Genomic DNA, 25,484 nt, shown 5'->3' on the forward strand with positions numbered 1-25,484 from the left:
AAGTTCAGGGAAGTCAAACTGCAGTTGGAGAGTGATATAATTTTAAAATAACCAGGTGGCCCTTTTTTTCACTACATCAGTATCTTTGGGGTAAACTGTAACCGAATGTTCATAGCAGCAATGGCCACAGTCGCCAAACTGTGGAAAGAACCAAGATGCCCTTCAGCATATGAATGGATAAAGAAGATATGGTCCATACATACAATGGAATATTATGCCTCCATCAGAAAGGATGAATACCCAACTTTTGTATCCAGATGGATGGGACCGGAAGAGATTATGCTGATTGAAATAAGTCAAGGTGAGAGTCAATTATTATATGGTTTTGCTTACTTGTGGAGCACAAGGAATAACACCGAGGACATGGGGAGAAGGAGAGAAGTGAGTTGGGGGAAATTGAAGGGGGAGACAAACTATGAGAGACTGTGGACTCTGAGAAACAAACTGAGGGCTTTGGAGGGGAGTGGGGTAGGGGTTTGGGTGAGCCTGGTGGTGGGTATTAATGGAGGGCACGTATTGCATGGAGCACTGGGTAAGGTGCATAAAAAACGAATGCTGGAACACTGAAAAGAAATAAAATAAAATGAAAAAAAAAATGACCAGGATGTTACAGTTTGGCTCATTCAAAGCAGTGTTTTACAAAGAGCGATTAGGTGGCTCCATTTCACAAATGAGATAGATGGGCTGTGACATTGACTGTGTTGCCTAAGATGCTGCCGAGAAGTAACAGCAGCACCAGGTATAGGATTGAGGTTGAAATAGCAATTTCCTTACCACCTTTTTCTCTTCTTTGAGGGTGTTGATAATCTCAGTGGAATTTTGACTTTAGTAATGACTATAGAATTAGGTATGATTCCTTTCCTAATTAATCTCCATGTTAAAAAATTGTATGTGTGGGTGTGAGTAACTGGAACAGGATTATGAGTGGCACAATACAAAATAATAGACCTGATTCATGAAACCTAATCCACTTGCAAGGATTAAGGCAATGTAACCATAAATTATGATTATGTAGCAACTCATACACAAATATTTGCAATCTCACTTCCTACTTACAAAAAGGGCTTGTGATGGAAATCACAGTCATGGAAGAAAGTAGAATTTCAATAAATAGGACTGGTTTAATATAGATGTTTTATACAATGTCTAAATGGAATATATACCCATTTAAACAAACAGGTAAGCGAGTCTGATATGGCAGATTCTAATGGCATAGGAATTCTTATAAAGGAAATAAACACTGAAATTTGGATATGGTTAAAAATTGAATTTGTTTCTAAAATAATTTTACTTTGAAATATTCTTTTTTTATAAGATTTTATTTATTTATTTCAGACAGAGACAGAGTGCACAAAGGAAGGGGAGGGATGGGGAGAGGGAGAAGCAGACGCCCCACTGACCAAGGAGCCCAACATGGGGCTGGATCCCCAGGACCCTGAGATCATGACCTGAGCCAAAGACAGATGCTTAACCACTGAACCTACTGACTTGAGCCACCCAGGCACCCCTACTTTTAAATATTCTTTATGTTGTTAATTGCAGCCCATTATAATCACAGGCAGTAGGAAATAAAGCAAATGTTCCACAAGAAGAGATGGGTTAAATAAACTATAGTATACTCATTCAGTGGGCTGGTGTGCTGCATATAAAAATTATTTTGCAGGAAAAAAATAACATAAGTTGTTTATGAAAAAAATTTAAATAATTTAAAAGAAATGTTGCTTATGATCCAAAGAAGAAAATCTGGCTACAAATTGCATAAGTTAGACACATTTCCAATTAGAATGTAAGTTCAATGGGTTAGGGAATGTCCACCTTTACTGTATGCCCAACAGAGTGTTTGGTATGATATAAGGGCTTAAATTAATACATGCAAGTGTATAAAAAATGATTCCATTAAAAAAATGTATGTTGTCATAGAAAAACCCTAAGAATATGTATTGAAATGTTAATTTATTCTGAGCGGATTTTTTTTGCCATTTGCTATTTTTAATTTTTATAATGAAATTATATTTTTTTATAATCAGAAAACAATAAAAAATAAGTTAAAAATATATCTTTGCATAGATTTTTCCGGAGCAGTCCCTATAAAATACCCCATTTCTATTTTTAGGCAGTTTACAGAGCTGGCTGGCTTTTTCTTAAATCTTGGAAAGCAGCTTATTTTCTTAAATCCTCACATTTTATCCAAGCTTATCTCTCACTGAACAATCACATGCAATCTGTTCTGGATTGTGATCAGTAAATGAAGCGAAAATCAAAATGAGGTAACTATTATATGCTGTCACTCATACATTTCTCAGGTAGCTGTGATTTCATTCTTTCTGTAATAACAGAACCAGAAGCCTTGGTGCTCCCTGGTAGAAATCAAGTTCACAGAAACCGCTCTGTCTTCACAGTCTTCACAAACCACTGATTTAAGGAGATGAAAACTGGCCAAAGTCCCAGGGGCTCATTCTGAATGCTAATAATTCTCTTGAGCAGCAAACATATTTTAGATATTATGAAAGAGTGCAAAGACCATTTCTAGACATTAACAAAAGCTACGTTTGATGGCTAACAATTGTGCATTAATGCTCCTCAGGAGGAACACCGAGTGTATGAGTAGTATGGTGGAGACCTATTCTTCTAGCCTAGACTGCCAAATGTATTCAGGGATCCATATGATTTGAAATTGTGAAGAGAATATGTGCAGGGGAAGCTTTAGACATCCTGAATGGCATAGTTCAAAGTAGAAGAAAAACAGTCATACTGAAGAACCAGATAGTTAGAAGTGAACAGTGTAGGTTTGTTCTGTTCATTTATAGATTTGTCTTTTTTTTTTTAACATCAATTATATACAGAGTATGTCAGAATCAGAAGTATTAACCCAACTGTAGTGCTCTGCTCAAATAATAACGATGCATTCTCATAGGACCACACAGGATATTAACCAGTTCTATATTTTGAAAATATAATCCTACAAAATTAACTATTCCTTTTAAGTCAAACTTTCAAACTATTAGATAAATAGTTTTAAAATGTATTTATGGTCTATCTACAATTATATGGAGAAGGGTTTTAATAAATTATATTAGCTCAATTTGGGGCAGTTTCTTAGAAAAATATAATCCTTGAAAAGTTTTGAAAGAATTGCTGAAGTTGTGTTAAGAAAATAGAATGAGAAGTGAGTTGGGGGAAATTGGAGGGGGAGATGAACCATGAGACACTGTGGACTCTGAGAAACAAACTGAGGGTTTTGGAGGGGCAGGGGATGGGAAGTTGGATGAGCCCGGTGGTGGGTATTATGATGTGGTGCATAAACAATGAATTCTGGAACACTGAAAAGAAGTTTAAAAAAATAAATAAAAATTAAAAAAAGAAAATAGAATGAGGGGGCACCTGGGTTGCTCAGTCAGTTAAGCCTCTGCCTTTGGCTCAGGTCGTGATCCCAGGGTTCTGGGATCAAGCCTCACATCAGGCTCCCTGTGGAGCAGGGAGCCTGCTTCTTCTGCCTCTGCCTGCTGCTCGCCCTGCTTATCTCTCTTTCTCTCTGATAAATACATAATTTTTTTAAAAAAATCTTAAAAAAAAAAGAAAAAAACAATAGAATGATGTATCCCAGATACTTAGAGAAGTTATGATAGAGATGGAATTTGCCTTAAAATCTTTTGCACCGAAAAGGAAAATAAGTTTTCTAGTACCTTATGTCTATTCACAGCAAAGAACCAAAATCAATGTTATTGGTAAATAACCAGGAAGTTACTTATTTCTTCACTCAGCACAAAATAACTCAAATGATTTTGGTTCACTTTATGGAGAAATAAATGGCAATACACTGAAAGTAACACACCATTTAATTTATTTCCCTTAATTCAATGCCAGAAATCAAAATAGGAAGGGGACTATTTCATACTTCCTACTGAGGGCTGATCTGTAAATGGAATTTTTTCACAAAATACTTAACAAAAAAGCATGCACACTCCCAGTCTACAAAATGAATGCTGATCATTGGAGGTTTTTCTACTTAACATACATTTATTTAATACATACTAGACCTGATTTATTTGGTTCAACCAAAGTTATTATGGGATTACTGCAGGGTACATAAATTTCATTCAATTTTCACTCAATGTCATGTCTGGAAGCATTTTTAGCTGCTTATAAATTGAGAGTCCAACCCTTCATGCATGTTCTTTTCCTTCTTTTGGCATCTGCTTTTCAGAACTCAGATAGTATAGTGTATAAACCTCTACTTTTACAGCTAGTGCATTTACTATTTATGAAAGCTACCAGTTCACTATTGCTGATAGGCTGACAGCAGAAACGTCATTTTGTATTTTTTGTTTTTAACTACATAACATCTAATAAAGTGCCTGGCACAGATAGGAAGTCAATAAATATTTGGTGAATATAGTAACTAATTAATTAAAGGCCTCCCCAAAGCTATAAAACTATAACTCAACTACAAAATATAAGATCCTATTATTGAAGATTGATGTATTAATTTAATATTAGGATAGGAGCAAAGTTTAGATTTTCTGCTCTTGGAGTCAACAATCTATGAAACATAATACTGAAATGAGATAAAAGACTTGGTTGGAGACGCACAGGGAGGTTCTTCATGAGCATCTCAGCTGTTTGAGTGCCCATAGAACCGCCTTGATGCTCATGTTTTTCCTTACAAGGGTTCAACTCTGTTAGGAAATCTGGTACTTGACTAGCACTAAGGAATAAATGTTTCTCAAATGATTGTCATAGTTTTATTCCTCAGGTAAATACAAATATATATCTATATAGCAAGGAAGATCTAGGGGATGTAGTTACAAAGTCCTTCCTTATGGAAATTGTTTTTCTGTCATATGCATGCCTATGACTCTTATATATGGAGTCAAATTCTTCTGGGACCTTAAACTCTTGCCTGGATGTAAATCAGTCAACTTTCAAATCTTTTGTAATCCAGGAGACTTGACTGGCTGACTCCCAGTTTAGTCTAGTACTGTCAAACTGATAGTGAAGAGTTGTTTGTTGCTGTTGTTGTTTTTAACATAATCTGTTCCCAAACAAGTATCATATATTGGGAATTTCTCCTCACACATATATGCCCCAGTAAAACAAATTAAATATAATATACACAATGGGGAAAAAAATCCTTGAATATGTGTCGATGACATGGTTATTCTCCAGAGTGATTCTACCAACATCCTCTCCTAAGGATTGCCTTCTCTTTATCTGAGATGAATTTGTGCTGGGACTGCCTGTGGATCTTTCTTGTACGGAGTCCTCTTCTGAGTGTAGAGAAAAGGAAGTCTGGTCCATTTCAGTCTTGCAGTCATGGTAACAACCATCGAAGGCCATGGCTTGAACTCTATCAATATTATACATTCCAGAAGGCTGACAAAAAGACTTTTGTTAGTAAGTCATGAATATGGTTTTGTATGTAGGAATTACAGTAAAAGTCTAAACAATCAGATTTTTAAAATAGTTCCAAGAAATGCTAAGAACGTTTTATTTATTTTAGAGAATAAAATTCTTGTTTTGTTTTTGGTATCTGGCTAAAAGTCATTTTAATAATAAATGGAAAACATCATCATAGAGATTTGTTTTTAATAAGGATTTAGCAAGGTTTATTATTATCTCTATAGAGATATTTGAACATTATACAAATTAATGTTTCACAATTATAATGTCAATGTCTTCTAATTTAGTTCTGGCCTGGTAGACTGGAACACTCAAATGTTTCTCCAGAAAGGAATACTGTTTCAGTTATTCCCTTTGTTTCTGAGTAGTATGAATTATTTGCCCTAAGTTTAAGTTGAAATTGAATATGATTTATCAGAAGAGCAATATAAGCCAGTTGGATTTGCTTTTCAACATATTTTTCTCTTTAGAGAAAACATAGCAATACACCCAGTCAGTGTAGGTTTTTTTTTTTTTTTTTTTTTTTTTTTTGCCCCAAACCAGAACAATATCATCTGGTGATCCATTTATGCTTAAATTTGAAGTAGGGGACAGAAATTATTTTAGCTGCTCTTTTTAAATGCAAATTGGCCAAGTCTTCCCATTTTTGCTGGTAAGTACCTATAAATGATACTATCATGGCCCAATTAAACAACTTGAAACTGCTTATAGAATGAGAGAATTATCAGTGCTTTCTGGCTCCAGTGCCTGATTGAATCTGAACTACCATTTTTCTTTAAATTTTACTTTGAAGGAGATCTTGGTTCTTGCTGATACAGAACAGTGTCTACAAAGCAGCTGTTACTAATTTCCTTCTGAGAAAATTGAATCACTTCTTGAACTACAGTGAATTTAACAAACAAACAAATATAAACAGGCTACCACTGGATGAAATTATTTGGAATTCAAATTGGAGGCTACAGAGTGAGTTCTGCCAGAACATGTATTTGGTTCATAGCAATTAAAAACCCAATATTCTACTGAATTCAAGAGACAGAGAATATTTTTTTGTAGTCAGTAAACTAACCAAAGACCCATACTCAAGTTATGCTGTCCTTTTTTTTTGTTTTAGCCATAGAAAACTTTTCATAGTAAAATGAAAATGGATCAAGACTCAAAAACTAACTTCAGAGAGCAGAAATAACATTAATAATACTTTGAACTCTGGATCTGAGGATAGAATAACTAATACAGTCTCTTCAGTGGTTTCACTATAGTCATCCAGAACACTGCTGGCTTATCCTACTGGACATTATGATAATTTAGAACACTTATATAATTGATTAAATCTCAGAGTATACAATTTACCAGTAAGGTGCTAATTTCCACAAATGTGTAAGTTGGTTGTTCTAGTAGAAACAGTTTTAGAATGGGTCTTTAATTTTTCACACTAGTGAAACCACCTCCTTTAAAGGCACAATTATCTCAAAGAAGTGTCCGACCTGCCATTCCTATATTTGTGGGGCAAAATGAAAGAGTACAAGATTTGGAGTCCGAAAAAGTGATGCCAAACCTAACGCCACTACTTCCTAGCTCTGTGTTTTAGGTTGTCTCCTAAACATCATTCTTAATTTTCAGAATGTTGGCATTTCTCTCTTATTTATCTCACAAGGCAGTTGTAAATGGTATAACAAATGGGTACGAAACTTTTGCAAACTATAAAATGCTACACAAATGCTAAGTTCTTTTTGTGACTAGTGCCCAGAGCAGAGGCTCTGAAAGAACAGCAGTTTTAACAAGGATAGTGGGAACCGGCTGTCTGAGATGAGAAACGGTTAAAGGGATAGGATGTCTTGGTGAGGCACAGGGTAGAAAGACATGTCTATAGTTTTGGGAGATAACCAGCGACACTTCTCTCCTCTATACCTGAGTTTTAGAGAGAGAAAGATGTGGGGGCCAGACAGATAGAGAGGATGATGTCATCTTTGTTGTTGACAAAGCAGTGGGGAGGAAGTGCCTTAGATATGTGAGCAGGAGGTCTCACTAATACTTCATCACCGTACTAAACCTACTTATTCCTTTAGTCACTGGTGAAGCTAGACAATTCAGGACTCACCTTGTAAAGACAGGGAAGGTACTGCCTAGTAGTTTCCAGAGGCTGGGGAAAAGGGGGAAATGGGGAGTTGTGTAATGGCATAGTGTTTTTGTTTCGTCAGATGAAGAAGTTCTGGAGATTGCTTGTACAGCCAGGTTAGTATTCTTAACACTACTTACAAACAGTTAAGATAGCAACTGCTACATTATATGGATTTTACCCCAATTAAAAAAAAATCTTCAAAAACATACGATGCTTATTAATTCAAAAGATTTTCTTCTTAGTGGTATACAAGAAGAGTTTGTACGACCCTAACTAATGAAAAAGGAAATTCAGTAGTGTGAACACATATGTTCTGTGGCTGGTGGGGGTGGGGAGATGTAGACAAGTTTGGAGTCAAAAGACTAGAGAGAGGTGGGCCTGGATTACTACAGTGCCTCTTACTTAGGTTAACAACTTCCCACATAAAACAAAACAGAAGAGCAACAAAATTCTTTTCCTCATCACACATTTTTTCTCTGTCACTTTTTACTTCATGAATTATCCAAATTATGACTATTCGCAGTGTGTGTAATGGACCAACAGCAGTTGGGGCTCGTTAGAAATGCAGACTCCCTGATCCCACACCCCAGACCTACTGAACAAAAATCTGAACAAATCCCAGGTGATGTGTATACACCCTTTCATTATTGCATACTTATCTAAAAGTTCCTGGTTTCCTCACACCTGCCAAGCCGTCACCATGAAAATGTATGTGGCAGGAACACATACTCACACGTTGTCAACAAAAGAAATGGAAGCATCAGCAATAAAGCAAAATCAGCTCCTATTACAGCTTTAACTCAAAGGATATATAATAGAAGAATGAAGGAGCATTACAGGAGATCTGAATTGCAATTGCTTCTCTCTTGGCTGTGAATCTTTTGGCAAATCACTTTCCTTCACTAAAACTCTGCTGCTTCATTTTAAAAATAGAGATACTAATCTCTAGGTCTACCTCATGGAGCTGATATGAAGGTTTAATTTGAAAAGAGGCTATAAAACACTCTGAAAATAAGAAATGCTCTCACTACAAGTGTAACAAATATTAAATAATGTTTTAGGCATGTATAACTGTGCATATAAGAATTTCTTAAACCAATGTGAATATATTCCATTAAAATTATGTGCATATCTTTGTGTATGCACACACACACATATAGTCTCAAGTGTAGACTACAAACAAATTGATATGATCAATCAGGTTTCTGAAGTACAATATCTTATATCAGTTCTCATTATAACAGCAAACTTGTGCCCCAGTCTTTTGTGAAATGAAGCAGGTAGATGTCAATCTATCCATATTTATTAAACAATGGCTCAAGAAACACGTGATGACATTTAAAACCCAAAAGACACCTTTTATTCCCAGTATACTGTGGAGAGGAGAACCTCTCTTTTATGTTCTACCACTCCCCCAAGTGACAAGAAGAGAAACAGAAATCCCAGCTTTTGTGGAGAAAAATATATCATTTAGGGATTGAGAGCACAGCCATTAGAGTGAGAGAGAGCCAGAAACAAATCCTGATTCCTCTTGCGCTGTGTGACCTTGGCCAAGTTACTCCCTATCTGCTCCCATTCCCCCTCTGTAAAATGAAGGTGATATAGGAAGATATAACCTCTGGGGGTTACTCAGAATTAAATGACATACTGTATGGTAGGTGGTTGGTATGATATCAATACATTACATGGTAGCTATTCTCATCACTGCCATCATCGTCATCACCTACTTGAAAGGTATAGTTTGCACATCAACACTTCTTTTCAAAGGACAGAGTCAATGAAGAGGGCACACTGAGAGAAATTCCTCACACAAAAAAACTCCTGGCAAAGTTGAGTAAGGATGCTGAGGAAAGCAGCCAGCACAGACAGAATAAGATTCAATATTAAATCCTGTAAACTTGTATCTGGCCAAGGCGTGGAGACTTAATAAAAGGGCTTACAACCCTGTCAGGAGAGGATTATCGGTAAAGATAGTCTTTTTCACATTCCAAAAGCCAAGCAGTACCTTCCCTGTCTTGTTGGAATGTTTCCGCTCTTCCATGGTGGTGAGGTAGTTCACAGCTGCATACTCAATGACTGACAGGAACACAAACAGGGAGCTGACCCACAGGTACACGTCCACGGCCTTGATGTAGGACACCTGGGGCATGGAGGGGCTCATGCCAGAGATGATGGTGGACATGGTCAGCACTGTCGTGATTCCTGCCATTGGAGAGGAGCGACAAGATCAGAGACATAGCCACTCCGTTCTGGGATCTGGTGCTGGTTTATATCAGTGGATGTATTTGCCCACAATATCTGGTGAGCAAGGTTGCGGTGGGGGGGGATCTCTGCACATTACCCTCATATACACCATGAGCCTTAGCAAGAAGCTCTCCTTGGATTTGTCTTTCCATCTTTTTCTTGCCCTTACCCCAACTGTCCGTAGTGTTTCCTTCCCTCCCTGGAAAGACTTCACAGGCTCATACATATCTCTAAGGATGCATTCCTTTGTCTCCGTTGGGCCTCTTTAAAACAACCCAGAAAAATAAAAATGGGTTCAATTTTAAAAATCTCCTGGGAAGCAAATTCTAAAACATTTCCTATTACCCTTTCCCATCATTTTACACTTTTCCTGTTAAAGAAATTGTCTTTGAGTCAGTCTTTTATCGTTCATTCATCAGGGAGTCATCTTGTCATGTTTCATATTTTTCTTTCGAATAGAATACTTATGAGCCATCAGTATTGCTATTATGTTGTCCTTTGTTACTGAAGCTATATTTCAATTGAGATTTGGAATGGAAGTGTGCTGGCGGAGACTCAGTTCAGTGTAAACACTTACTGTGAACCTGTGAAAGGCCAGTTCCTCTCCCTTTCCCTCCCCATACCTCTCCCTTTCCCCCTCCTTTTCTCCCTTCCTTTCTTTTATTCTCTGGCATAAGCTACAGAGGTGATGAGATCAGCGTTCTGGGGGGACAATGGAGAAAGACTGACTCTGAGATTTCCTTAATAAAATGCTGGCCTGGGGGAGGGCTAGTCTGTGTCTGCACTAATTTCTCAGAGGGTTGCTGCGCGAGTGCTGCCTAGAGAGAAAGTACAGTATTGTAAATATTTGAAATGTACACTAGCTGGCATGGCTTTATTTCCTAACTTCCCACCAGGGAGGCGCAAATGGAGTCCTTAATGATTTTTATAAGTTGTGAGGACATTTTAATGTCAACAGACAGAGTCCCAAACAGCAGGAAGAACGCCGTGATTTACTCCTAAATGTACAGACACAGCATGTGGACAGCTTTCACCAACACATTTCTACCCTTTGTACAATAATTCTTCAAGGTTCTCCTCTGAGGGAGCCCATATCAAAGACAATGACGAATCTACAGAGCTATTCAATTTCAAATTAAGTTTTTGTGTTTGTATGATCCAGACCAAAGACATGGCAATTTGGCAGTCACCACAGGAGGGCCCAGGGATCTCACCTTCACCCTGATTTGAACTCCGGGAGAAGACACCCGAGTGCCATTCTAGCTCATACCATTGAATGCAGGCCATGGTCTCACTGAGTCCCAGGCTTCCCCAACAACGGTAATATCAACAGTCCGTGTATCGGGGATGCTGTTTGCAGTCCTTGCTACATAAGCGTGGGGATGTGAAATTTTTATTCCCATTACAGGTGTACATGTAGCTGAAGCCAAGATTATTAAATAAAGCTTCCTTGCCTTTATTGAATGTTTATCCACCGCCTAGGTAAATATTAGCCACACGGTGCAGAAAAAAAATGTGAGCTGGGAGTGGGTAAGTAACTGGCCTGAGTTTTGTCAGGGGCAGGATTGGAACATTTCTGTTTGAATGCAGAACCCATACTTTTTACAGGAAAAGCTGCTGCCTCTTATTCTAGATCTGTAAAGGGAATCTCTTTTTGTTTTTAATCTTATAGACCAATCTCTGGGCACCTGGGTGCCTCAACCGTTGGTTGAGCATCTCACTCTGTAAACAAATGTCCACAGGGATCGTGATCTCAGGGTTGTGGGATTGAGCCCCATCTCATGCTCTGCCCTCAGTACAGTCTGCTTAAGATTCTCTCCTTATGCCTCTGCCCCTTTCCCTACTCATTCTCATTCTCTCTTTCTCTAAGATAAATAAAACCTTTTTAAAAAAGGGTTATAAACCAATCTCTTTACATGAAGCATCTCTGAGAGAAGACACTACACACCTGAGGGTAAAGGGGTGCCTGGGGGGCTCAGTCAGTTAAGTGTCTGACTCTTGTTTTTGGCTTAAGTGATGACCTCAAGATCATGAGATCAAACCCCACATTGGGCTTTGCACTCAGTGTGGAGTCTGCTTGAGATATTCTCCTTCTCCCTCTGCGCCCTACCCCTGCTCATACTCTCTCTCTCTAAAAATAAATGAATAAAATCTTAAAAAAACAAAACAAAATGGGGTACAATTATGTAGGAAGCATGAAGGTACTTGTGTTTTTCAAAAAGCTAAAAGTCTCACTCTTTTCAAGACACTACTGCTAAAACTGAATCCTACATTAACATTCATATTCAGTAGCTTTCCTTATTAGTTCAAAAATAATAGCTACCATAACTTGGAATGTGGGATGGGTTAAAATACTAATGTATCTTTCTGTTTGATTTGGTGTAGAGAGGAAGTGAGGCTATTAGAAAGCTGTCCAATGGTGGACAGAAAGCTGTCCAATGGTTCTACATTCAAACAGAAATGTTTCGATCCTGCCCCTGACAAAACTCAGGCCAGTTACTTACCCACTCCCAGTTCACATTATTTTCTGCACCGTGTGGCTAATTTACCTAGGCGGTGGGTAAACATTCAATAAAGGCAAGGAAGCTTTATTTAATAATCTTGGCTTCATATTCAGTAGCTTTCCTTATTAGTTCAAATAATTTTCAATGTCTTTTCTTACTGGTCTTCTAAGATAGAACTTGATTTTTTTCAATGGACAGTAACATGGGGCTTAATGGACAAAATAAGGATTTAGAACAAACATGTGAGTATATATGCCAGGCAGGTCTTGTCATGCATTTTAAATTGATGATTATGGAGCCAGTAAAGGAAACTGCATTATCTATTTTTTTTTTTTTTTTTTTTTTTGCCAGAGAGCAGTAACTATAAGTCATTTTCCTTCAAAGTATACATAGTGCAGCTAATTTACCATAGCTTTATTTCTTTTGAAACCAATATTTTAGATTTTCCCTGTTTAAAATGAGCAATTAAAAAAAAAATTGAGAGTGGGGAGGAGGGATTGTTTGAGTTTGCAAGTAAAGGATGGGAAAGCTGATCCATAAATTCTTAACTCAAAAGAATTTGAGTCAGGAGTATTACAGCTACTAATTAAACACAGTTACATCTTGAGCCACTCCTTAGAGATACATTGATCTTAACAAAATGTATTCCTTTCAAATCCATTTAAGTTAATATCCTAGTAAAGGCACTTTAAATATATAAAGTGACCATTTAGTCAAATAAAGTTTCTATGCTGGAACTAGAAAATTATTTTCTTACCTACTGATATTTCTGGGCATGGTCAGGAAAATGTTAGGACACTATATTTAGTCTGATACATGCGACTCAACTCCCCTAGCCCACAGTGTTTCACTATATTAACTCTTAAGGACACGTCTAGGACCCAACAAAACCCTTTGCTCTGTCAAGAGTTACTCCTCTTTGTGTTTCATTGACCATTTTGGGCCATATATGAAGGAGAGGTTCATTGGCTGGTGTGATGATAATAAAGCATGTAGGCATGACTTGTAGAACTACTGAGTCAGTTCATCCCTTCAGAAGTTGTGTTGTGGGCAGCTCTTTTGAAGGGATAGGAATCTACATTCACCTTTAAATGAGTGAAAACACTTTCCATGTAAGCCTAAGTAGAAAGAAAATATTAAGTAATGTGAGAGAAAGGAAGGCAGGCTGGATATCCTACCACCACCAATCTATGGCCAGAAACCACAACCATTATCCCACGAAGGTGGTGCCAGAGTCCACTGCCTGGAATTCTGGTAACCTCTATGATGGTTAAATGAATTGCTCCTAAGTACTTACTTTTTCAGTTATATGTCATATTCTCTGTTAGGAGACATTTTTCTTTATCAATGATGATGTACCTGAACACTTCAGTTGTCTGTTTCCTGGTAAATGACCCCATGATTTAATATGCTGTACACAGATGGCATACTCCATGCAGAGGGGCCAAATGAGAAAAATGGAGTCAAGGAAAGGAAGGACATAGAAAGAAGAGATGAAAGTACAATATTACTCATCCTTCCATGGGGGTTAGGACACCATTGGGCAGCTTTCTAATAGTCTCACTTCCTCTCTACACCAAATCAAACAGAAAGATACATTAGTATTTTAACCCATCCCACACTCCAAGTTATGGTAGCTATTATGTCTTAAGTCACAAGGGATACTTCTATGCTGTTTAGCCTCTATCGTTTTTCATCTGAAACATGACAAATGTGAAATGATTTTAACCAGCAAATGATTCATCCTTAATTCACAAATGAGTCCAAATATGGAAAGGTCTTAGACAGCAATGAATCATCATTGTTTTCAGTTAGTAACTAAAATATAGTTAATTAAAAACATGATAGGCTACACATTGGCAATTTAAAAACTATGTATTGAGCACAAATATGTGCAGGGTATAGTTTTAGTCACTCAGAAACAAAAAGGGTGGTAATAATGATCCTTGTCCTTAAGGGATTCACCTTCTAATAGAGGACACAAGATAAGCTACCAAGGCACTCCATGGCTACATACAAAATAGAGGAAGTAGAAGAGATACCTTAGGAGAGATACAAAGCACCATGTAGTTCAAATATGGGAGACACCATGTCTGCCTGGAGCTATTAGTAAAAGCTTGTGGCCATTGAGAAATGGCAAGTCTTTGACAGAGAACGATAGGTAGAGAGAACATCCTAGGTAGACTAAGAACAAGAACAAAGGTACCAAAGTACTATAGGGAAGATAATCAGTTAGGCATGGGTAGCTGTTTGAGAACACTGAATATTCAAACTATTTGAAGCTTAGGGCAACTCTACTGGGGCAGGAATATGGTTGAAGACGTAGCAAATAAAAATACAGGACACTTAGTTATATCTGCATTTCAGATAAACAACAAGTAAAGTTTTAGTATAAGTATATCCCATGCAATATTTAGGATATAATTTTATAAAACATTATTTGATCCTTGTCTAAAACTCAAATTTAACCAAGTGTCCGTTATTTCATTTGGCAACTTTCAAGTGACACCTTGGATTCCAAACTGAGAGTATTTATTCCAATGGCATTTGAGATGAGAGTATTTTGATCACAGTTGAGTTCTGAGATATTACTCTGGTAGTAGGGTTGAATTGCAGGATGAAGAGTAGGAAATGAAATAAGCAACTATAAGGCCTTTACAAGCCCAGACTACAGCTTTGTGGAAATTAATAAATTTTTTGGTGGATATCACCTGCTTTTTCTGAAGGATGTCACCCCAAACCATGTCCCATGGAGCTTGGGCTGGACTTCTGCTCCCTACTCCCATTTGGGTCAGATTTCACAGCCTTGCAAGATGACACTGGGCAGATAGAGGTTAGAGGAATCCAGGGAAAATTAACAAGGGTCCCAGGTTTGGTCAAGGCAAGAGGAATGGAAAAGAAAGCACAAGGATATTATAAAGAAGGCTGACTCTGAAGATTTAGACACCTTATAGCCACAGTTCTCAAAGTGTGGTCAGTGGGCCCTTTGGGCTCTCCAAGACATTTTCTGAGGGTCTGTGTAGTGAAGATGGGTTTCACACTAAGATATTATTTACTTTTTTCATTATGTTGATATTTTCAACGGTGTGAAGCACTGGTGGGAAAAGCTATTGTTGCCTTCACATGAATTAAGGCAGAAGCACCCAACTAATCTAACAGTCACTGTGTTCTTTAGCTTTTAGCATCACAATAAAAAAATCAGGAAAAGTTGCTAATTTTATTACATTATAACTCTTGTGTATATGCCTTCTTAATATTCTGGTTGATGAAATGAGAGATATATAGAAGGCACTTTTGCATACCAAAGAGCAATGGCTGTCTGGAGGAAAAGGACTCAGGCCATTGAGTTACACACTGAACACCAGACATTTTGAAAAATGGAACACCACTTTCACTTAAAATAACAACTCACAGACAAATTATGGTTGTCCAGATTTGGGTATCTAGCAGACATTTCTCAAAACGGAGTAATGTAAGCCTCTCACTTGAGGTAAAACAACCCTGATATTTGTTATCTTTTTTTTTTTTTTTTTTTTTTGTTAAAGATTTTTTATTTATTTATTTGACAGAGAGAAATCACAAGTAGATGGAGAGGCAGGCAGAGAGAGGGGGGGGGGAAGCAGGCTCCCTGCTGAGCAGAGAGCCAGATGCGGGACTCGATCCCAGGACCCTGAGATCATGACCTGAGCCGAAGGCAGCGGCTTAACCCACTGAGCCACCCAGGCGCCCCTGATATTTGTTATCTAATAATAAAATTTGAGCTTTCAAATCAAAACTCAAATGATGTTAAATACCTATCCATCACTATAAGCTTGAGAGCTTCCCACTACTCAAACACTTTTTCATGAGATTAATGGTGACATTAATAAATGTGACTTTTTAGAAGATTTTATTTATTTATTTATTTATTTGTTTGTTTAGTGTGAGCAGGGGGAGGGGCAAAGGGAGAGGAAAACAGAGAATCTCAAGCAGACTCCCTACTGAGCACAGAGCCCAACACAGGGCTCTGGGATCTTGACCTAAGCCAAAATAAAGAGTTGGACGCTTAGGTGACTGACCACCCCCCCAGATGCCCCAAATGTGATTTTTTGACATTGTATAGTGCATTACGTGAGCTTTGGGAAGATATAGTTCAGTGCACTAATAGTTTTCAAATGATTGATGCCTAGGTAAAAAGATCCAGTCAAAATGCAAGGTAGGTCAATGCATTTTAATCTAATAGAATAGAAAGAAATTCATTGATATGGTTTCAGATTTCACACTGTAACTAACCTTTAAGAAGCTGTCACTTGCTGAGTTTTGGTACAGTGTCACGGAAGACTATGCACAATTACTGGAAAACACTATTGAAATGTGGCTTTTTTCCTCCAACCACATATCTGAGCAATGTCAGTTTTTTTCCCCTGTATTTCAACTGAAACTTTTACAACAGATTGAAGAAGCAGAGGTGAGAATCCAACTGTTCTCCAGAAGGCCAGATATTAAAGATCTGCAAAAATGTACAACAATAATTTTCCTCTCACTAATTTTTTCTTTTAGAAAAAACGTTATTTTTCATAGCATGTATTAACTTGTAATGAGATTATTGTTTTTAAATGGACTAACACATATTTTTAAAAATTCTGTTTTAATATGCAACATGGCTAATAATGATAGATATAACCCACAAAAACAAATCTCTCTGGGGTTCCAGATAATACCTAAGAATGACTGCTAAAGACTAAGAAGGAAATTGAGGCTCCAACTATGAAAGATTCAACACCTTGGGGGCCCTTAAAAGAACAAGAAAAGCCAAGAGAAAAAAATGGAGTTAGGGCAGGAGTCTAGAGGGGGCAATAACAATCTGCTGGGTTTTGAACAAGTGGAACACTTGCAGAACCTGGAGATGACGTTCAGCAGGCCGCTGGGAATACTACCTGGAACCTGAGAGAAAGATCTGAGATAAAGACTTAGATTTGGGATTTTTTTCTTCTTTTTTTCCATAGAGACAGTAGTCAGAAACAAGAGGCTTGCTCCATTTGATGAGCAAATCAAAAACAAGCAAAACCTTGGGAGGGAGTTATCCCAGACTCAAGGAGTGCAAGGAAGACAAGTGAAAGAAAAGTCTAAAAGAGGAGAAAACGTAGGCTAGCACGTACTGCAAATTTATTTGCAAATTTATTTGCAGAGTTCTCCAAATTTATTGCTAGTTTGTTTAGTTTTATCAAACACTATGGGGCAGGCCATTGAGACGAAAGCTCCCATTCATTTCATACAGTGACCTTGGAAGGCTGTATTAATCATCTCATTTTGCAGATGAGAAAGAGGAGGCTGGGGTTTTGACCATTACCCTTGGTTCTGAATTCGGTAAGAAGGCTTAATAGTACTAAATACTTCAGGGTGTGATGAAGGGGAAACAACTGATAAAAGGCAAATGAGATAGACAGTTAGAAGGAACTTCTGGAGAATCAGTTGGCCCAGTATTTGGAAACAGCCAGTAAAGCAGAGTGCAAAATATCTATATCTTATTTTGTTTTTCTAAGAGCAAGACGAGAGAGAGAAAGAGAGAGAGAAAGAGAACTGAGGGGAAGGGAAAGGGAGAGAGAAAATCTTAAGCAGGCTCCAGGCCCAGCACAGAGCTTGATGTAGGGCTCAATCTCCCGACCTGAGCTGAAATCAAGAGTCGGATGCTTAACAGACTAAGCCACCCAGGTGCCCCCCAGAGCACAAAATATCTTTGAGAAGACTTGAGGGTGTTAGGAAGCAAAAGCCTGAGAGGGTAAGCCGTGGAATAGGAATACTACAGTTCCCTTTATTAAGAGGGGAGAGAGACAGTTCTGATTTATATATTATTTTACATAAATCTGCATAGCAATTTCCCAACACCTTAGGGAATCAGATGTAGATGCAAGAAGCACAGAATTTCAGGGGCGACTTAAAGGCACTTCAGTGTTCTCCATTCTCCCCAGCCCGCCCTGGAACCAGCTTTTATTACTTGTCATTTTCAAAGTGTAAGAGCTAAGCCGTCGGCTTCAGGAATCTGATTGGAAATCATGTTCATAAACCTTTAGAGACTGAACGTCTTTCTCATTCTGTCTTGAGGGCTGGAAATGTGCCTCTCATCTCCTGGGCAGCTCTCCCCTGCCCCACTGCGTAGCGAGGTCAGGGCGCGACTGCTCCCATGTGAAGGTTCAGCCGCAATAATTTAATTATCATTCAGGTGGTATTTTTTCCCATGAAGATAGTCAAACCTCAACTGCTTATAGATTGAAGCTTTTAATAGGGGAAAGAGGTGAACAAATTATTAATATTAATGACAATTTATGTCTTTCAAATGATCTTTTGAAGTATGCATATAATTTGTGAACATTAGCTTAGAAATCACCCTTTCTGGAATGAATTGTGTGATAATTACAATGATTAGGAAGCACTTATAACAATCTTCTGTCTGGGTAGAGCATTACAGGTCAAAGAACAAAATCAGCTGAAATGAGGGAGCTCTGCCCTAAAACAACTGAGAAGGCAAGTGGGATTGACTCTCGGGTTCTGATTCAGTAACAGGTTATCCAAGTGCTTAGCCAGGCATCTTCCACATTATAAGACCTCAGTCACCACTAAGCAGGCCTGAAATCGTTCCCATAAATCAGTCTGTGTGACAGTGGCACGTGCATGCTAGATGGAGTAGATAATCATACCTGTGTGATGACTTAATGAAGCTGGCAATGTCTGCCCCCATCCCCCGCCCCTGAATCTCTTGCCAAGTAGAGAACCATAGTAACTGGAATTTCACTGGGGTTGGTTCTGATTTTGGTGTTTAGGTTAAGCCCTGATTTCTAATTAACATTGCCCCCTACCCAAGAAGTCATATATTCAAATACCAATAGTACAGTGTGCGTTAGTTTGAAGGATTCTTTTTTTTTTTTTTTTTTTTATGATGCAAAAGTTTGTCGCACAAAGAGAAATGGGTTGGGGCAAGGATGAGGAGGTTTCCCTGAAAGTGAGGAGACAGGTTTCTAAAGTGAGGCTGTTTATGCTCCGTAGTTTCATAATTTCTCCTTATTATTTCCCTTTTGGTCGGCTGGTGCAGGCTTCGTACCTAATGCCTCAGTTCCCAAGGAAAGAGTCCAATTACAGTTTGCCCCTGAGGTTGTGAAGATAAATGTTGTAACCTGAATGCGTGTCTCTAACCACCCCTAGTAAACCATGACTCTTTTTCTCTCCACTTTTTTTTTTTTAACCTTCTTGAACTTTCTCTGATATTAACATTTCATAAAGGTACTTACCCAGGGAAACTCTTGCAGGAACAGCTCTCTGGTCAATCCAAAATGAAACCCACGAAAGCATCACCATCAGCATAGCTGGGAAATAGGTTTGTAGCACGAAGAAGAAAATATGCCTCCTTAGCACAAAGTTGATGAAAAGCCTATTGTACCAACCTATGAGAAAAATTGAGTTTTCCTTAGAACAGGTGTCCTCATGTAAACTTCACACTAAGTGAAATCACGTGCTTCTTTAAACTCTAAGCTCTAAGGGAACATGGAACTGAACACACTCATCCTTGTTTACCCAGCAGGAGGACAGGGCCTGAGCCTGTCGCCCCATCCGTGTTTGTTGAACTGCCCTGTAGTCTGCTTAGTTATGTGATTCAAAGATTCCCCTTAAATTTCATAGCTGTTATTCAGGAATGACTGGTAATTATATTTTGTGGATTGGCCTTTAAAAACCTTTCTCCAAAATATATTGTTTCTGCAAGTGGGCAAGTCTTCAATACATGACTAATGACTGGGGCAACAGCCAATAAATCATTTATTAACTTTAACGAATGAAAGGGAACATTTTATCTGAAGGAAAAGATTCACAGTGGCTACTGAGTCCTTGGATTCCAAGTTGGAATCTAGGTAGCAAGGGATTCCTAAAGACTAGTGGGTACCATTAATTTATCTATAATAAATCTGAAAAAAATAATCAATTGATGATGTTTCTTTGCTTCTGGTTGGAATTATATAAACTCATGTTGGCAATATTGATTGGTTCATGCTGATCAGAAGCAACAATTGTGGTCACATTCACGCAATTTTGTTCAGGTTTCCTTTTTCACACTGGCTGGAAGGAAGTGTAAAGCCAAAAACAAACCCAAGAAACTATAGGTTAAAAATTACAAAGCAAAATCACAAGCATTGCAAAAGGGTTTAGAGAACATTTTGTACCAGTCTCAGGAGTAGTTTCTTAGGAAACTCAAGATGGCACACTTAATAGATGTATCAGGTCACTATTTGGGCATTCAGCCCAAACATAAATCTAGCAAACCCACCCTAAATTGGCAGACTCTCCTCTTAGTATTCTATTCTCAGTTACATGCTGATGACCCTTCTTGTCCTTATCTGTTCTGGAGTTCTCTCTCACCATCAGTTGATATATGTTCCAGGAATAGCAAAAAATTTCATTCCCAAGGGAAATAAAAGACACATTACATAGTACATTGTAAAGTCAGAATATACACTATTTTTTGAACTGTTCATTGTCTAATATTTCCCATGTTATAGTCCTTCTCCATTATTGTGTGCAGCTGAGAATTTTGATTATAGCTGTAAAGTGGGATAACAGCCTCTCTGATATTATACCTTCATATAATTATCATGAGATTAAAGGAGATAAGGAAAAGTTGTAGAAGAATTTCATAAAGAAAGACACTGTTAGTTTATATGGTTTTAACTATGAACAGGGTCCTTTCTTTAGTCGTAATTTTCTGAATAATAATTTTGTTTTTGTCAACCGAGCAGGAGAAACCTGTTCTGTTGTGTGGTTCTTCAGGGCAGGGGAGACTCTTCCTGGCCTATAGCTTCAACCACAATACCATCTCTTGTCTCCCCTAGGGAGACTTAAGGAGTCAGTCTCAAGACAATGTTCGAGAAGGTTTTTATATGTGGACACTGTCACCTTCAATGGCCTGTGACCCTAAAGGCCTCATTCTGTTTTGAAAGGATCCTGATGACGTTATTGTTGAAAACAGTGATGAGCTAATACTAGCTCTACTAGCTAATATTTCCTGAGTATGGCAGACAGTATTCAGAGGTATTTATGGTAGACAGTATTCTAAATTATTTAAATGTATTAAATCATGTATCTTCACAACTCTATGAGGTAGAGAGTGTTATAAAACCAATTTAAAGATGAAGACATTGAGGCTTAGGGAGACGAAGCAACTTGCCTACATTTCTAGTAAGTGGCAGGGGCAGAATTTGAACTCATGCAGTCCGTCTCCAAAACTTGAACTTTTAGCCTCTATGTTATGCTGCAATAAAGAGTAATGATCAATGCATTCTTTAGGGGCAGGAGTCATTTTTGTTTTTCTTTGTAAATTTATAGTGCATGATTGTGAGGGACATTGAAAGTTAAGAGAGGGCAGAAGCCCTCCCCTGCTTGTTAACATTCTTGGGAGGTGGTAAAGATGCCAAGGAAAAAGTGGGAACTGATGGTTCAGCTATCAAATGGAAACTAAAGTTGTATAATTATAACTCTATTTCTGGCTCTTCTAACCAGAACCAGAAGTGCAGTTTTTCCTGTATAGCTGATTTGGCTATACAGAGGTTATGGGGGTTGTTATAATGTTAGGAATATAAATGTGAACAGATTATTTCTGATGAAGCTCATATGTTTAAACAGGATACTAATCTAAGAAAAACATCTGGGTTTAGGTCTCAAGAGGCCATATTTAATAATTCATGATTAATGTGAGGCAGAACTATCATACACTTGTAAGCTAAAATAAATTTGTAAGTGTTAATCTTTCTGAAACCTAAGCAGCATTGAATAAACACATATATGATTAATAACTTGATATTTGGAGGTGCCTGGGTGGTGCAGTCGGTTAAGCTTCCCATTCTTGGTTTCAGCTCAGGTCATGATCTCAGGGTCATGAGATCAAGCTCCATGTCAGGTTCCACACTCAGTGAGGAGTCTGCTTACGACTCTCTCCCTCTCCCTCTACCCTTCGCACTCCCACTCTTTCTCTCTCAAATAAATAAATAAAATCTTAAAAAAAGATATTTGACTACAACTTCCAAAATGCTTTACTCTTATATTTTTATAGTCTTAAAACAGATTGTAATCTTTCTTATTAGAAATGTATGAGTTGGGGATGCCTGGGTGGCTCAGTTGGTTAAGCAGCTGCCTTGGGCTCAGGTCATGATCCCAGTGTCCTGGGATCGAGTCCCATATCGGGCTCCTTGCTCGGCAGGGAGTCTGCTTTTCCCTCTGCCTGCCATTCTGTCTGCCTGTGTTCACTCTCTCTCCCTCTCTCTCTCTCTGACAAATAAATAAAAAAATCTTAAAAAAAAAAAGAAATGTATAAGTTGTAACAATTTAAAAATACAGACGTGTTGAAATAAAATTGAAAATATCGCCACTCTATACTCAACTCTCAGAAGTATCAACTATTAATCTTTCTGGACATTCAAAAACCACATATAAAAATCCTTTAAAAAAAGATTTTATTTATTTATTTGACAGAAAAAGAGTGAGAGCACAAACAGAGGGAGTGACAGATGGAGAGAGAGAAACAGGCTCCCCATTGAGCAGGGAGCATGATGCAGGGCTATATCCTAGGGCCCTGGGCTCATGACCTGAGCTAAAGGCAGATGTTTAACTGATTGAGCCACCCAGGTTCCCCTATATAAGTAAGTGCCTTTTAAAATAACAAATATAGGATTATATATATATTCTTCTATAACATTATTTAACATTTTTAAAAATTATCATGGATAATTTTCTATCATGTTATACAAACCATGTATATTTAAACCCAATTCTTTTCTTTTTTAAAATTTTCTTAGAAATAAAAATGTTTTTTCTTAAAATTGTAACCATCCTGGACTGTTAAGAATTTTTAGTGGATTTTAAGACACTTAAAAGCATTTTCCTGAGTTTTACAATATAAGCTTTACAATATAAGTATTCTGTGTGGCTTTAGGTGGACTCTAAAACATGACTAGAGGAAGAAAAAAATCAGCTAGTGTTGGACCTGTCTGGTAGGGCTTAAAAAGTCTCACTAGGACAAATAAAAAGATGGTGAGGCCAATGGAATGGCATACTGGTGAAATAAGAATTTGGAAGTGAAAATTAAACTTTTCTTTATAAGACGATGGTTGGGTGAATATTTTGGATACTTGTGTTTCAAAATCTGAAGAGACATTGCCATTTTATATATGAAGCATATATTCTGTGCAGGAAGCAATACTCTTGAATTTCTATGCTTCATATATATGACATTGTAATAGCTTCAAACACTGAAGAGACTTTGTCCTAATCTATCATGTGCCAAAGTTATTTCATCATAACAGCAAAATGAAAATAGTTATAAATTATACTTGGTATGTATCATTGTTCATTACACACATTCCTTTGTTTAAATATTAATTAAATTTAGGACTCAGAGCATTAAAAATCCTGATAAAAAATACTCAGACAGTTGACCCTTGAATAATGTAGGGCTTAGGAGTGCTGGCCCTGGTATTGTTGAAAATCTACATAGAAACTTACAGTCCCCCAAACCTAACTACTAACAGTCTACTGCTGCTTAGAAGCCTCAGTAAACATAACAGTTGAGTAAAACATATTTTGTACATTTTATGCAGTGTATTTTTACAATAAAGTAAGCTAGAGAAAAAATTGTTTAAAAAAACCATAAGGGAGAGAAAATACATGTGCAGAACCATACTGTATTTATCAAAAAAAATTCACATTTAAGTGGACCGTACAGCTCAAACTTCTGTTGTTTGAGGGTCAACTGTATCTATCTATATAGAGAAATACAAAGAGAGAAAACAAAAAGGAGAAGAAAATTTATAAAAATAATAACATTTTATCTCTAGGAAGGTAGGATTACAAAGGCTTTTTCTTTAAAAAACTCTGAATTTTTTTTTTCAAATTATTTACCTCTCATTCATTCATTTAGCAATTACCTATTGAGCATCCACTATGTACCAAGGGTATATAAATGATTAAAACAAATAATATGTGTGTTACTTATATTATTACAGTTAGTAGCATTGCCTGCTGTATCCCAAGCATTATAGACAAATAAGTGAAACAGAGCGTTTGTTCTGGATCTAAATGGTTACATAGCTGTTGGTTCTAAAAAGACCTTTACCTTCCCTGTGATGTACATTTTTGATTGCTCTCTTAATGATTCAGGTTTTTAGATAATACCCAGAGAACCCTCTCCAGAGTCTAAGGGCAGAATAGAGCACCTCTAGGGAGAAAAGTCAGTAGGTAAAAAGATTCTAGGCAGGAGGGCTCTGAAACTCAGTGGCAGCATACATTTTCCAGGCTTCAAAAATCTGAAATGGCATTTTATAGGGATTCTTCCTTAAATGACCCAGAATGCTAATAACCAGGGAAGAGGAAGCTACTTCCAACTTTAATCAACAGGGATCAAATATTATTCAAAAAGTACCAAGAGTTCATGTTGCCAAATGACAAGTATATCTGTCATAGTGAAGAGTATACAATATAGGCCTGATATTGAACAGACTTTCTGTGTTTCTGCCTGACTCCCCCAGTATATGTGCTGCCGAAGTAAGCATGGCGGTATTTATTGAGTATCTATCACGTGCCATGCCCATTCCAGATGCTGGGGAAGAAACGGTGAACAAGGCAGACTGATGTCGTGCACTCTTTCTAGTCAGGCCCTCAGGAAAGAAAGCAGTCAACGAGAGAGATATTTCAGGTAGTGTTAAATGTTGTGAAGACAAATAGAGACAGGGAATGGTGAGGAAGGAGGCCTAGTTTAGACACGATGGTTAAGAAAGCACTCTGCGAGATGGTATTTGAACAACACCCTGAATGGGAGGAGGGAGCTGGTCATGAGAAAACTGGGGGAAGATCATTCCAGGCAGAGAGAGGAAAGGGCCGAAGCAGAAGCTGTGTGGGGAGAATGAGATAGGTGTGTGTGTGAGGACAGGCTAGAAGGCCAGTGTGCAGAGAGCAGAGGGGGGCGGGTGTAGTGGTGAGGTCAGAGGTAGATCATGTGCGCCTTGTAGGCCATTTGAGACACGTGAGTTTTGTTGTAAGTGTGGTGGAAACACACTGGAAGGTTTTAAATAAGAAAGGATTGTGGTCTTTATGTTTTCAAAGATCACTCAGTCTGCTGTGTTCAGAGTAGACTGTGGAGGCCAGGTGTGGAAGCAAGGCGTTTATTCAGAGGTGACTGCACAAGGAAGAGAAGTCATGTACTAGAAAGG

General features: G+C 37.8%; 1 protein-coding gene across 2 annotated transcripts in view; it reads right to left on the bottom strand.

Annotated features, from left to right (window-relative positions):
- Positions 1-4,564: 4,564 nt before the first annotated feature.
- GABRR3 (gamma-aminobutyric acid type A receptor subunit rho3) overlaps positions 4,565-25,484 on the bottom strand; it is a 46,835-nt gene continuing 25,915 nt past the window's right edge. For both annotated transcript variants that reach the window (XM_082687132.1, XM_082687131.1), the window contains exons 9-11: positions 19,527-19,679; positions 9,522-9,718; positions 4,565-5,373 (exon numbers count right to left, since the gene is read on the bottom strand). In XM_082687132.1, coding sequence (XP_082543258.1) covers positions 5,071-5,373; positions 9,522-9,718; positions 19,527-19,679 — 653 coding nt within the window. In that variant the 3' untranslated portion in view covers positions 4,565-5,070. The remainder of the gene's footprint in view (positions 5,374-9,521; positions 9,719-19,526; positions 19,680-25,484) is intronic.

Source organism: Mustela nivalis (assembly GCF_964662115.1).
Source record: "Mustela nivalis genome assembly, chromosome: 1".
NCBI lineage: Eukaryota > Metazoa > Chordata > Mammalia > Carnivora > Mustelidae > Mustela > Mustela nivalis.